At 46.0% G+C, this 13,620-nt stretch overlaps 2 protein-coding genes across 11 annotated transcripts in view; one reads left to right on the top strand and one right to left on the bottom strand.

The window, feature by feature from the left end:
* MTMR10 (myotubularin related protein 10) overlaps window positions 1-13,620 on the bottom strand; it is a 74,944-nt gene that overhangs the window by 3,168 nt on the left and 58,156 nt on the right. For 2 of the 4 annotated variants that reach the window (XM_055278549.2, XM_055278551.2), the window contains one exon: window positions 5,804-5,915. The exons of 1 other annotated variant lie outside the window; for it this stretch is intronic. In XM_055278549.2, coding sequence (XP_055134524.1) covers window positions 5,804-5,915 — 112 coding nt within the window. Of the gene's footprint in view, window positions 1-812; window positions 1,035-5,803; window positions 5,916-13,620 lie in introns of those variants that run through there. One more of the 4 variants, XM_063640259.1, reaches the window with a different exon arrangement.
* The window catches only part of FAN1 (FANCD2 and FANCI associated nuclease 1), a 40,314-nt gene that overhangs the window by 18,313 nt on the left and 8,381 nt on the right, over window positions 1-13,620 (top strand). For 4 of the 7 annotated variants that reach the window (XM_063640254.1, XM_063640255.1, XM_055278545.2 and 1 more), the window contains exons 8-13: window positions 646-765; window positions 3,832-3,996; window positions 4,494-4,644; window positions 7,267-7,370; window positions 7,913-8,107; window positions 8,734-8,862. In XM_063640254.1, coding sequence (XP_063496324.1) covers window positions 646-765; window positions 3,832-3,996; window positions 4,494-4,644; window positions 7,267-7,370; window positions 7,913-8,107; window positions 8,734-8,862 — 864 coding nt within the window. Of the gene's footprint in view, window positions 1-645; window positions 766-3,831; window positions 3,997-4,493; window positions 4,645-5,311; window positions 7,122-7,266; window positions 7,371-7,912; window positions 8,108-8,733; window positions 8,863-13,620 lie in introns of those variants that run through there. The other 3 variants (XM_055278547.2, XM_063640257.1, XM_063640256.1) reach the window with 1 other exon arrangement.

Here is a 13,620-nt window from a genome sequence, read left to right as displayed (position 1 = left end):
GGTCTGTGAATCCCAGGGGAGTGATGGGTGGGCTTTGGGGAAATCTGTGAATCTCAAACTTGCATGTGTATAGGGGTATATGCATTTTTCTGGGGTAAATCATTCCATATTACAAAGACATCCATGAGCCACAGAAGATTAACAAACAGAATGACCGAACAGTCTGTGCATAATCTAGACCAGAGAGTGTTCCTGTTGAGGTGGGGTGTTTGTATGAGGACACCCCTCATTACTTTCCTGCCCACCCCAAATCCCTCTTGCAGTTGGTCCTGTGACCTGCTGTGTTCCCAGAAGTATGTGGGTTTGCCAACTGTGACCCGTGCTCAGCTGCCTGGAACTTGACCCTGTGCGACTCTGCACTGGTTGACTGGTTTGCAGAGAACATTCTGCAGCACTCACAGATGTTTGTACCCCAGTGCGAGCCGGCAGGGACCAGGTGAAAAGTGAGGATGCCTTAGGGAACTCACGCCCACTCCAGAAGGCACCTCAAAGTCCCTGTCCTGTCAGTTCGGGGTCCTTGGCCTCATTGTGGAATGGAAAGATATGCATTATAAATAGGCTTTGCCAATCCTATGGGCTTGTGAATATCATTACAGCTGGATTTTTTGTGAATCTAATGAGCTTTCTTTGTTATTGTTGCAATAGGAAGCCGTCAGAGAACTTGAAAGCCTTTTGTCTCAGAGAATTTATTGTCCTGACAGCAGAGGCCGATGGTGGGATCGACTGGCCCTTAATTTACACCAGCACTTGAAGCGCCTGGAACCGGTACTCAGTAACAAAACATATCTGAAACGCCTTTTCATTTTAGAATCAACTTTTAAAATATGGCAAACTTAATGCCTTAAAATCTACATGTAATTAGGACATGTATTTCTTTTGTTAACATTCTTCTTTTGTCTGTGTTCTTCCAACCCCAAAAGAATACCAGGGATGTCAGCACAGCATGAGCATAGAGACTGGAAGCTTTTGTCTTCTCTTTGCTGATTGGCGAGATGGGCTGGCTGTGGACTCTGTGCTGGGATTTAGGAATTGATCTAGGAATTAAGGGAGAGGGAGAGTCAGACGACTCAGCCGTCAGCAGATGCCTTCAAGGAAGGTGTTTGTTTTGGAAATGGTGACTTCGTTCATTTGTGGCACAGGGTCTCTAGGTAGAAAGATTGGCGAGAAAGCGTTCCTTTCCCTGTCTTATTGCAGGTCCTTTATGTGTGACTCTTTGTACTTCTGTGAGGTGTTTTGCTCTGCCATTGGGAAGCGTTGTTTGACGTTGAGCAGGCACCAGTGCTCCCTGTGGTGGCGATCTTGGGGCACTTGGAAGCACAGGGATTCTGTGGCCACCGCAGCCAGGCAGGGTGAAGCACAGAGCCTGCGCCTCTGAACTAGGCAGCAACAGTGGTTCTTTGTGTGGCCGCCAGCAGGCCCCTCCCTGTGTCTATTCCAGCCTTGCATTTGAGTTGAATGGAGGGGACTGTGCCTCTGGGAGCTTTTGATTTTTTCAGTGGCCCATTAAGTGAATCAGGGTGATGTAGGGGTGGAAAAAAATGACCACTGGATAGGAAATATGACATCTTGTTTTTATTGCCGTAAACTGAAAAAGTGCCTCGTTACCTAAACGATCAGGGAAAGAGCCAGTAAAGCTATTTCCTCTCGTGGAGGAGGGCGTGGGGCTTCCTTACCACTCAGTGTTTACTGAGGCTGAAATAGCAAGAGAAAGCATCTGGTAATCCAGAACCAAATACAGAAGGAGAAAGCTTGTGTTTCTGTCACCTTTCTTTCAATGAAATAAAAGTTCAAGAGAGTACAGATTTTCCCTCCGTTCACAGTTCTGCTAGGGGGTAGACAAGCCACTGAGCTTATTTTTGAGATTTGAGCTAAGCCTAGTTCCTCCTAACCTGTTTCCAGAGGTCTTACCGGCCATAGCTGTTGTTATTTCATTAGTGTTCTTTCATCTTTACCTCAGTCTCCAGGGAAGGGATCCCCTAGCTGAGTGCTTATTCCTGCAAAGTGCCCTGCAGCCAGCCCAGGCCTGGCCAGGGCAGAGGTGGAGCCAGCTGGGCCCTCCCTCTCCGAGGCCAGGCTGCCGCTGCCAGGCACCGTCTTCTGCCAGCGAACAGGGTGCCCTTCAGAGTCTCGTTCTCCCATCTTCATTCCTTTCAGCTACTCAACTCCGGATGGCCTGAGGCTTCACTGATTTTCTTTTTTTTTTTTTGAGACAGAGTCTCGCTGTTTCACCCAAGCTGGAGTGCAGTGGCGCGATCTCGGCTCACTGCAGGCTCCGCCCCCCGGGGTTCACGCCATTCTCCTGCCTCAGCCTCCCAAGTAGCTGGGACTACAGGCGCCTGCCACCTCGCCCGGCTAATTTTTTGTATTTTTAGTAGAGATGGGGTTTCACCGTGTTAGCCAGGATGGTCTCGATCTCCTGACCTCGTGATCCGCCCGCCTCGGCCTCCCAAAGTGCTGGGATTACAGGCGTGAGCCACCGCGCCCGGCCGCTTCACTGATTTTCAATTCCTTGGTTTTTATTTTTTCTTTCACTTTTTATGTTTCTATTGTGGTAAAATAAATTTAACATCCCTAAAATATGGCATTTTAGCCATTTTTAGGTGTACAGTTCAGTGGCATTCATGGTACTCATAATGTTGTGTGACCATTGCCTCTCCACTTACCACTCCAAACAGAAACACTGCAGCTGTTGGGCAACTACGCCCCACTTTCCCTTCCCCCAGTCCTGGCGATGACGTCTCATCTACTTTTTGTGTCTGTAAATGTGCCTGTTCATTTCATTCATTTCATTGAAGTGGAATCCTACGATATTTGTGGTTTTATGTCTGGCGTATTTTGCTCAGCATCATGTTTCTGAGCTTCACCCACAGCATGGCACGTGTCAGGACTCCGTTCCTTCTCCAGGCTGAACACACTTCCACTGTAGCATCTGATACCACATTTTCCTAGCCACTCATCGGTTGAGGGACATTGGGTTCCTCACCTTTTCGGCCATTTTGAAGAACGCTGCATGAACCTCTGTTTCAGTCCCTGGTTTCAATTCTTTTGGGAATACCTGAGAGTGGAACTGCTGGTTCCTGTGGTGATTCTGTGTTGAGCTTTTTGAGGAGTGGCTGAACTGTTTTTCACAGTGTTTACACCACTGTCACATTCCCACCAGCAATGAGGGAGGGTTCTGGGTTCTCTACCTCCTTGTCAATGCTTATTTTCCATGTTTCTGATTATAGCCATCCTAGTGTGAAGTGGTATCTCCTTGTGGCTTTCTGTGTTTATTTGTCTGACTCTGAATCGCCTTGGGAAATACTTGTAACTCCTCCAAACCTTTGGCTCCTGTCCCTGTAAATAAGGAATCTGAAGCAGCTCCATGGTTCCTGACTGCATATGAGATTCACCTGCAGCTTTGATGTGGCCCCCACACCTGGGCTCCTGCTCTGGAGGTTCTCATTGTGTGGATTCGGGGTGGGACACATGTTCTCCTACAAAGCTGCCTAGGTGATGTCCTGAGAACCACTGAGCCAAGTTTTCCTGTAAAGTCAGGCATCCCTGAAGTTCACAGCCTTTGTGAGGGGCAGCTGCTGGGATCTGCTCTCCCCCTGGATTACAGCCCAGTCATGCTCCCGCATGTTGACTGTGAAGGCTCTGGTTGCCGGATGCATTGAAAGCCTCAGAATAAGATCTAAGGAAACAGCCTAAATCTCTAGAAGTGCTGTTTGCTCATTTGCTAATCAGCAAAATTCAATAATAAACAGTGGGCTTTTCTGTCAAACTAAATGCATGGAAGCTGCCATGGGGTGTTTTAGGAGCCTGATGTGTGACCATACTCTCTGCCAGACTATCAAGTGCATCACAGAGGGGCTGGCGGATCCGGAAGTCAGAACAGGACACCGCCTTTCACTGTATCAGCGAGCCATGCGCCTGCGAGAGTCTCCAAGCTGTAAAAAGTTCAAGCACCTCCTCCAGCAGCTCCCAGAAATGGCTGTGCAAGATGTGAAACACGTGAGGAAAGAGCCTGTGGGTGCTTTGGACTTAGGCGTGTGTACCTGGTTTTTTTGGACCAGAAGCATCCTAAGAGCTGTTTTGAGTGTGTGTTTTCTTTTAGACTTGGAATAATCTAAAACTCGTTTTGGACGGCTGTGTGGCCATTGCTCCCAGTCTCCCCCTAACGCCCTCCTCCCTGAGGAGACTGGGCTGCTTGGTGTGGTCACACCCTGGGTTGAGTGACAGATCTCCTGAATGGGGACTCTCAGCATCTGCCCCAGTTTCATTTACTCGCTGGGGACCTGTAGAGCAGTTCTGGTGGTTGAGGCTCTCCCAGGGCCGGACCAGCGAGCTGTCACATCCCTGCAGGTGTGCGTGTGTGAGCCCCACGCTGTGTGCTCTGCTAAGTGACTGGCTTTGTGGTAAGGGAGGTCAATCCTCACGACGCTACAGGCAGGTTTTCAGGGACTTTTGCTGACCTGAGGCTAACAGATGTTATTCTGCTACTGTTTCAGGTGACCATCACGGGCAGGCTGTGCCCGCAGCGTGGGATGTGCAAGTCTGTGTTTGTGATGGAGGCCGGGGAGGCCGCTGACCCCACCATGGTCCTGTGCTCTGTGGAGGAGCTGGCACTGGCCCATTACAGACGCAGCGGCTTTGACCAGGGTAACTGAGCAGGCTTTCTCTCGTGGCACCCAGCCCCAGGTGGACGAGCAGCAGCGCTGGATGGGCTGTCAGCAGTGGGCTGCTGTCCTCTCTCTGTCCTCTGCTCACAGTGGAAGATGCTGTGGGCTGGTGGATGTCTTCTCGTTCTTCCCCTTATCAGTGATAAGGAGTAGGTCAGGGGTAGTTGTTCCACAGGGCCTGGCTCTGATCTTTTTTTTTTTTATAAAAACTTCTTGTTATGGAAGATACTGCACAAGCTTTTGTACAGAAGTTAGGGGGACAGTGTGTTCAACCCCACGGCCCACCCAGTTCCATTCAGTTTTCCTTCTGTTCTCTCCTGCCCCTTCCCTGGGATTTTAGAAGCTGGCCCCGGATATCCTCTCAGGGGCCCTGTGGCCCATGCTAGTCGCTTTTGGGAACAGCCACTGAGCCTTCCGCCCTCGCGTCTGGCAGGACTCTTCCTGTGCCCGGGCTGTAGGGTTACCAGTGTTAAAAACACTGATATTTTCAAATGTGTGAAAATCAGGACATGATTTCAGTATTCCCTGAGTGTTCGGAAGATTAGCAAGTACTATAGAAAGACAACTACAAGATAGGAGCTTACAAAGTCCAGGTTCTTTCTGATGAGTGTTGAGACTCATCTACATAATATCTTTATTACTTACAGGGAAGGGTGATGCTATTGGGGAAGACGTACAAATGCCAGTGAAGACAGAGAGAGACACTAGGCCTGAAATGGTTAGAAATAGAAGAATAGAATGCACATTCAAGGCCCCAAGAGACGTGGAAACTGGACACTCGCTGGAGGAGGAAGCAGGCTGGGACGTGGGAGCGCTGAAATGCTTTCAGTTGAGCCATGAGCCTGAAAAACACATGATTCCTTTCCCAGAGTAGAAACTATTTTTCCCTGATTAAAATCGATGCCGTGAAACTGGGCTGAACTCTGGCTGCCAGGCTTTATGCCACAGGGAATTTTGTGTCAGAGCAATCTCAACCTCTTCTGGGAGGTGATTTCTGAATTACTCAGAAGGACTGCACCAAAAATGATTTCACTTATAACACAAATGCACAGCATGGACCACTTAGGAGTTAAGGAACAAACCAGGCACGGTAGCTTACACTTGTAATCCCAGCACTTGGGGAGGCTGAGGCAGGAGGATCACTTGAACTCTGAAGACGGAGGTGGGAGGATCTCTTGACCCCAGGAGGTCAAGGCTGCAGTGAGCCAAGACTGTGCCACTGCACTCCAGTCTGGGTGACAGAGTGAGACCCTGTCTCAAAACAAAGCAAACAAAAAAAGGAGTTCAGAAATGATCTGGCCTTTATATTCCTGCCTGATCATCAGTGTATTCACCAGGACGGAAGGCTGACTGGAAATCAGGTCCTAGCTCCACTCCTGGCTTGGAAAGAGCATGAAGTGTTTTAGGAAGAAAAGTCCTCCGGGAAGACTTGGCAACAGCCAGGAGTCCTGAGTGAACTGCTGTCCTTTTGAATCCCTGAGATGGGCTGCAGGGATGAGGGACTAGAACTGACAGGAAGACAGGACAGAGAGCAGCACAGCCTCAGAAGTGCAGGACAGAGGTGACCCAGGCAGGCATGACGGGCTGTGGCTGCCTGCTCTCTGCTCTCACAGCACCCCTGACCCCACTCACTGTGGTCCTGTGCAGATGGGTTGGGGCCTGTACATGTCAGGTGGGACCAGCCAGAGGAGCTTTGCTGCCAGTACTGGCATGTCAGGATGGGGGTCTGGTGGTCAGCACCTCCTCTGGCCAGTGGTCTTGTGGGGAGAGGCATCCATGCGGCCTCCTCCCCTGTTGGGTGTGCTGATGTGCAGAGAAGTACGGACTTGGAGGGCAGCTGGATGATCTGGGGCTTGCTCGGGGACACAGGTCTGTGTGTTGTGCCAAGGCTGACCCCCTCATCCCACACCAGACCCTGCCTCTGACTCTGTGACCTCAGCACCTGACTTCTGTCTCTCAGGTCATCTCCCAATCAGTGAAACATTTGTGTGACGCGAGGAGGGGCACTGAAGTGGGTGGTCTTTAAGGCCAGAGGTCTCTGTAAAAGCCTTGACTATTGGAAGCACTGGGCTAGGGCAGTGTAGTACCCAGGGGGATGAGGTGCATCAGAGCAGCACCTGCTGAGGCCAAGAACGGAGGTGGCTGCTGCCGGACTCCAGGAGGTCCCCTTAGGGAAGCATTTCTTCAGGGGTGGCCCAAGACCTCCTGCATCAGGGCCTGCATGGGGATTCTGTGCCAGCCCAGCCCTGCTAAGTCCCAGCCTTGGGAGCATGAGGAGGGTATCTGCCTATTTTTCTTTTAAACATGTTTCTTAGGTTATTCACTAAAGTTGGAGAACACTGCTTTGTGGCTTTGAAATGTTCATTTGAATTTTTCTATGATTACTAAGATTTTTGCCCTTAAGGCTCTGTATATAAACAACATACTGTATAAAATAAACTGGGAATGGCACGAAAACAGCATTTGCTTCTGAATCTAAAATATTTCTATTATTTTCTTGAAATTGAGTGTGCAGTAGGTTATGGTGGTGTTTTGGAAGAAACAGATAAAACAGATTTTGTGTGTGTGTGTGTGTGTGTGTGTGTGTGTGACCTTGTCTTAGGGATTCATGGCGAAGGGTCCACCTTCAGCACCCTGTATGGCCTCCTCCTGTGGGACATCATCTTCATGGATGGGATTCCGGATGTCTTCAGAAATGCCTGTCAGGTACTCCAGTGCCCCTGCCCCACGAGTAGGTCCTTCTGCACACATCCGTGGCTCACGCCCACCTGGGCACTGTGTGTCCACAGCCAGCAGAAACCACCTCTGTTACGGTCCTTTGGGTCATCCACAGGTCAAGGGTGATAACTTATTTTAAAAATCTGATTAATAGAATTTAAGATGTAAGTATGTGAAGTTTTAAACTTTAATGTAGCCTCCACCTTACATTTAGACCTTTCATATATAGTACCATCAGCATCAGCCCTCCTGAGCACCTGCTGTGTCACAGGCACTGTGCCAAGGAGCTCACAGACATGGGCACATCTGCCTGTTCAGAGGTCCACCCAGCTAAGCGAAAAGCTGTTTTTGCAAATTATTACTCTAAAAAACAAGTTTAATAAATTGCTTTTATATCAATTAACTTTATCTTTTGAGAGAAAGAATGTATCGGTTGGCTGGTTTCCAAGTTTTGTATGTACTGACTAGTCCTCTGGTGAACACAGCTCTCTGCAGGCACAGTATGACAGCTTGCTTTCCCTGTGACACAGGCATTCCCCCTGGACTTGTGCACAGACAGCTTCTTCACAAGCAGACGCCCGGCCCTCGAGGCCAGGCTGCAGCTGATTCATGATGCCCCCGCAGACAGCCTGCGGGCCTGGGTGGCAGCCACGTGGCAGGAGCAGGAAGGCAGAGTGGCTTCCCTTGTCAGCTGGGATCGCTTCACATCTCTTCAGCAAGCTCAGGTAATGGTTCACCTGCATGGCAGGATTTGCTCAGAAAGTAACGCCACCCCAGTGCTGTCTTTTCAGCAACTTTATCAAAATACACACACACGTGTATATATATAAATATGTGTGTGTGCATATATATATATATATATATATATGAGAATACCCTATCCCCCGGCCCCAATGCCACTGTTAGTGATGGAAACATACTAGGGTGTTAGAAAAGCCCCAGCTGTGCCTTTGCCACCCCTGAGTTGACAGCTTTCTTTTGCTTGCCCTGTGGCTGAGGCAGGGAGGATACCTTCTGTGTTCCTTCAACTGCTGCCCTCTGTGAGGCCATGCTGTCGCGTTCCTGAGTGCATCCTCCACATCCCTCTTCCTCAGCGCTCCCCAGCATGGCCACACTGGCAGAAGCCTGGAAGCTGACCAAAGGAGGACCAGTCTCCCACCGCTTGCCAGTGGGATTCCAGCCATGGCTCTGCAGCTCCAGTAAAAGCAGCAGAACAGCGCACGGTGGGCCTGGGATCCACGTGCACTGAATTACATACACACTGAGCTTTTCTCTGTGTCGTGATCCCTGGAGCCTATTTCCGTTCTCTGTCACGAGGGAAGTGGCTAACTGTCCCGCGTTTTGTGTTCAGGATCTTGTCTCCTGCCTGGGGGGCCCTGTGCTCAGTGGTGTGTGCAGGCGCCTGGCTGCTGACTTTCGACACTGTCGAGGGGGCCTCCCCGACCTGGTGGTGTGGAACTCCCAGAGCCATCGCTTTAAGGTCAGTTGAGCCAGAATGGAAAGTCCTGTTGGTAACCTTATTAGCAACAGAATCAGAGGCCACAAATAGGCATTTCTTGAGTGGCTGTTGGCAAGATTGAATTCCTTGAGAGCTTTTGGGCCGAGGGCCTGGGTTCCTGTGGGCCTCTCTCCTGCGACTGGCTTCATCAGAGCAGGCAGGTGAGAGGAGCCCCAGGGTGTGAGCAAGACAGAGCTCCATCTCTTATGACTTGATGTGGAAGTGATGTTCCATCACTCCTGCTGTATTCTGTGGTTAAGAACGAGTCTCTAGTCCAGCTGACACTCAAAGGGAGGGGGTTACACAGGGTGTGGACACCAGGAGCTATTTTAGAAGCTTACCGATAATTGTACATTTTAAAATGACTTCAGAGTATAATGGTTTGTAACTCAAAGGATAAATGCTTGAGGGGACAGATACCCCATTCCCCTTGATGTGCTTAGTTCACATTGCCTGCCTGTATCAAAACATCTCATGTACCTCATAAATATATACACCTACTATGTACCCACAAAAATTTTTTTAAAAAGCTCAGAGAGTGAACACTTCCTTGAATGCTGTCCACTAGCCCAGCCCTGCTCCCCATCACTGGTGATTTGTTTTCTCATTATTGAGTTTTGAGATTAAAAAATTATATATCCTGGATACAAGTCCTTTATCAGTGACATTTCATCCCAGTCTATGGCTTGTCTTTTCATTTTCTTAATAGTGTCTTTTGAAGAGCAGAGGTTTCAAAGTTTGACAAAATCCAACTTATTTGTTCTCTAGTGGATCATGCTTTTGGTGTCACATGTCAGAAATACTTGCCTAATCCAAGGTCATAAAGATTTCTCCTTTGTTTTCTTCTAGAAGTGTTAAAGTTTTAGGTTTTACATTTAGTTTTATGATCATTTGAGACGCCATTTGTATACAGTGTGGGGCATGGACTGGAATTCATTTGTGGTGTGTGGATATCCACTTGTTCCAGCTCCATGTGTCAAAAAGACCACGAATTCCACTGAATTCCCTCCGTATCTTTGTCAAAAATCAGTAACCCATATATATGTGGGTCTGTTTCTGGACACTCTTTGGTTCCATTGATCTGTTTGTCTGTATTTCTTGATTATTGTAGCTTTAGATAAATCTCAGAGTCAGGTAGTGTAAGTCCTCTAATGACTTGTTTTTTAAAGTTGTTTTGGCTCTTTTGCATTTTTATTTGAATTATAACATCAAATTTTAAGTTTCCAAGAAAAAAAAAAAAGCCAGCTGAGGCCGGGTGCAGTGGCTTACGCCTGTAATCCCAGCACTTCGGGACACGGAGGCAGGCGGATCATGAGGTCAGGAGATTGAGACCATCCTGGCTAACACGGTGAAACCCCGTCTCTACTAAAAAATACAAAAAATTAGCCGGGTGTGGTGGCACGTGCCTGTAGTCCCAGCTACTCGGGAGGCTGAGGCAGGAGAATCGCTTGAACTCAGGAGGCGGAGGTTGCAGTGAGCCGAGATTGCGCCACTGCACTCCAGCCTGGGCGATAGAGCGAGGCTCCATCTCAAAAAAAAAAAAAAAGCCAGCTGAGATTTTAATTGGAATTCCTTTGAATCTGTAGACCAATCTGAGAGGAACTGGTATCTTAACAGCATCATTTTGATCAGCAAACATGGTATATATCCCCATTTACCTAGATTTTCCTTATTCTTTTTGCAGTGTTTTTGGTTTTCAGTGTAGAGGTCTTGCATATCTTTTGTCAGATTGATCCCTAAGTACTTCATATTTTTAATGCTATTTAAACAGTATCATTTTTAAAAGTTTCAATTTCCAGTTGTTTGCTGCTCTGTGTAGAAATACAGTTGATTATGTATATCGATCTTATATTCTGCAAACTTGGTATGCATACTTATTAGTTCTTGGAGCTCTTTTTGTGTATTTCCTTGGATTTTCTACATTGACAATCAGACTGTCTGATAATAAAGATAATTTTACTTCTTCCTTTCCAGTCTTAGTTCCTTTCTTTTCTTTTTCTGGCCTGATTGCTGCACTGGCTAGAACCTCCAGGAAAGCATAGGCTGTAAATGGTAAGACTGGACGTCCATGCCTTGTTCCCAATCTTGGGGGAAAGTACTTAAGTCTTCCATTATTGAGTATCGTGTTAGATGCAGATGTTTCGCAGATATCTTTTATTATATTAAGGAACTTCCCTTTACATCCAAGTTTTCTGAGAGTTTTTATCAGGCATTGATGTGGGATTCTGTCAAATACTTCTTAAAAAAATCTATTGACATTATTATGCGATTTTTCTCTTGAGTACGCTTATTAATCATGTGATTTACACTGGTTTTTGAATCTTAAACCTACCTTGCATTTCTCCGATACACCTCACTTGGTCATGATGTATTATCCTTTGTATATAATGTTGGGAGTTGATTTTGTAAAATATTAAGAATTTTTGCATATATGTTCATGAAGGATACTGAGCTGTAATTTTCTTTTCTTATTATCTCTTTGTTGGGTTTTGGTTTCAGAGTCATACTGGCATCAGAGTGGGATGGAATAGTTGGTGTAGAATTAGTATTATTCCCTAAACATTTGATAGAACTCCCCAGTGAAGCAGTATGGGCCTGGAGATTTTGGGGGGAGGAAAATTTAAAGCTATAAATTAAATTTATTTTTAAACAACATAAGGCCATTCATATTATCTGTTTCTTCTTGATTGCGCTTTGGTAGTTTGTGTCTTTCAAGGAATTTGTCCATTTCATTTAAGTATTGTCTTAAAGTTGTTTATATTTCTTTCTTTTTTTTTTTTTGAGATGGAGTCTCACTCTGTCGCCCAGACTGGAGTGCAGTAGCGCGAGTTAGCTCACTGCAACTTCCACCTCCTGGGTTCAAGTGATTCTCGTGCCTCAGCCTCCTTAGTAGCTGGGATTACAACTGTGCACCACCATGCCTGGATAATTTTTTTTTTTTTTTTTTTTTTTTTTTTTCAGTAGAGATGAGGTTTTGCCATGTTGGCCAGGCTGGTCATGAACTCCTGGCTTCAGGTGATCTGCCCACCTTGGCCTCCCAAAGTGCTGGGATTACAGGTGTGAGCCACTGTACGCGGCCGTGTATTTGTTTCTTACTGTATTTTAATATCTGTAGAATCTTTATCTCTGTCATGCTCATATTCTTGATACTGGTAATCTGTGTCTTTTCTCTTTTTTCCCTGATGAGTCTGGCAGGAGGTTTATCAATTTACTGATTTTCTCAAAGAATCAGCTTTTGGTTTCATTTGTTTTTTTATTTCCTAGTTTCTTAAGGTGGAAGCTATGGTGATTGCTTTGAGAACTTCTTTTCTAATAAGAGTTAGGTAGTGCTCCAAATTTCGTTCTCAGTGCTGCTTTATCTGAACCTCACAAATTTAGTAATTGTTTTCATTTTCATTCAGTTTACAATACTTTCTGATTTCCCTTTTGACTCTTCTTTGATCCTTGGCTTATTTAGAAGTGAGTCATTTACATTTCCAAACACTCGCGAGATTTTCAGGTATCTTTCTGCTGTTGATTTGTAATTTAACTCCATTGTATTCAGAGGACATACTTTGTATGATTTGAATCCCATTAAATTTGTTGAGACTTGTTTTATGGTCCAGAATATGGTTTTCCCTGGTGAATATTCTGTTTGTACTTGAAAAGAATGTGTGTTCAGCATTTGTTGTGGGCAGTATTTTTAAATGTCAATTAGGTCAAGTTGGTTGATAGTGTTGTTTAAGTTGTCTATGTCCTTACTGATTTATTTACTTCTTCTATAAATTATTGAGAGAATATTGATATCTCTGATTATAACTGTGGTATTTCTTTTTTTTTTTTTTTTTTGAGACAGAGTCTCACTGTCACCTAGGCTGGAGCGTAGTGGCAGTGTGATCCTGGATCACTGCAGCCTTGATCTCCCAGGCTCAAGCAATTCTTCTGCCTCAGCCTGTTGAGTAGCCGGAACTATAGGCATGCACCATCATGCCCAACTAATTTTTTTAACTTTTTGTAGAGATGGGGTTCCACCATGTTGCCCAGGCTGGTCTCAAACTCCTGGGGTCCACTTTGGCCTCCCAAAGTGCTAAGAGTATACCGTGCCCAGCAGATTTGTATATTTCTTCTTGCGTTTCTATCAATATTTGCTTCATGTGTTTTGAAGGTCTGTTATAAGACACATAAACTTTTAGGACTGTCATGTCCTCTTCATGAGTCTACCCTTTTATCATTATGTAGTGACCCCCCTTTACTCCTGGTAATCTTTGCTCTGAAATCAACTTTGTCCAATATTATTAACATGTAGCCACTTCAGCCTTCTTTTTTTTAATGTTAACATGATACATTTTTCCATTCTTTTACTTTTGACCTATTTTATCTTATTTTTAATGTGGATTTCCCGTAGGCATCATATAATTGGGTCTTACTTTTGAATCCAACTTAACCTCTGTCTTTTAATGGGGTGTTTGGAACATTTACATTTAATTTGATGATTGATATCCTTAGCTTTAAATCCTGATATTTATTTCCTCTTTGTCTCAGAACATTTTTGTTCCTTATCTTTTTCCTGAGTAGCTGGAACCACAGGTGCATGTCACCATGCCTGGCTAATTTTTGTGGTTTTTGTATTTTTTAGAGATGGGGTTCCACCATGTTGCCCAGGCTGATCTCAAACCCCCAGGCTCAAGCAGTTCACCTGCCGTGGTCTCTTAAGTGTTGGGATTGCAGGCATGAGCCACAGTGCCTGGCCCTGCCTTATTT

Source organism: Symphalangus syndactylus, chromosome 5 (assembly GCF_028878055.3).
Source record: "Symphalangus syndactylus isolate Jambi chromosome 5, NHGRI_mSymSyn1-v2.1_pri, whole genome shotgun sequence".
Classification (NCBI taxonomy): domain Eukaryota; kingdom Metazoa; phylum Chordata; class Mammalia; order Primates; family Hylobatidae; genus Symphalangus; species Symphalangus syndactylus.
The sequence above is the reverse complement of the archived record's forward strand: the minus strand, read 5'-3'. Positions and strand labels throughout refer to the sequence as shown.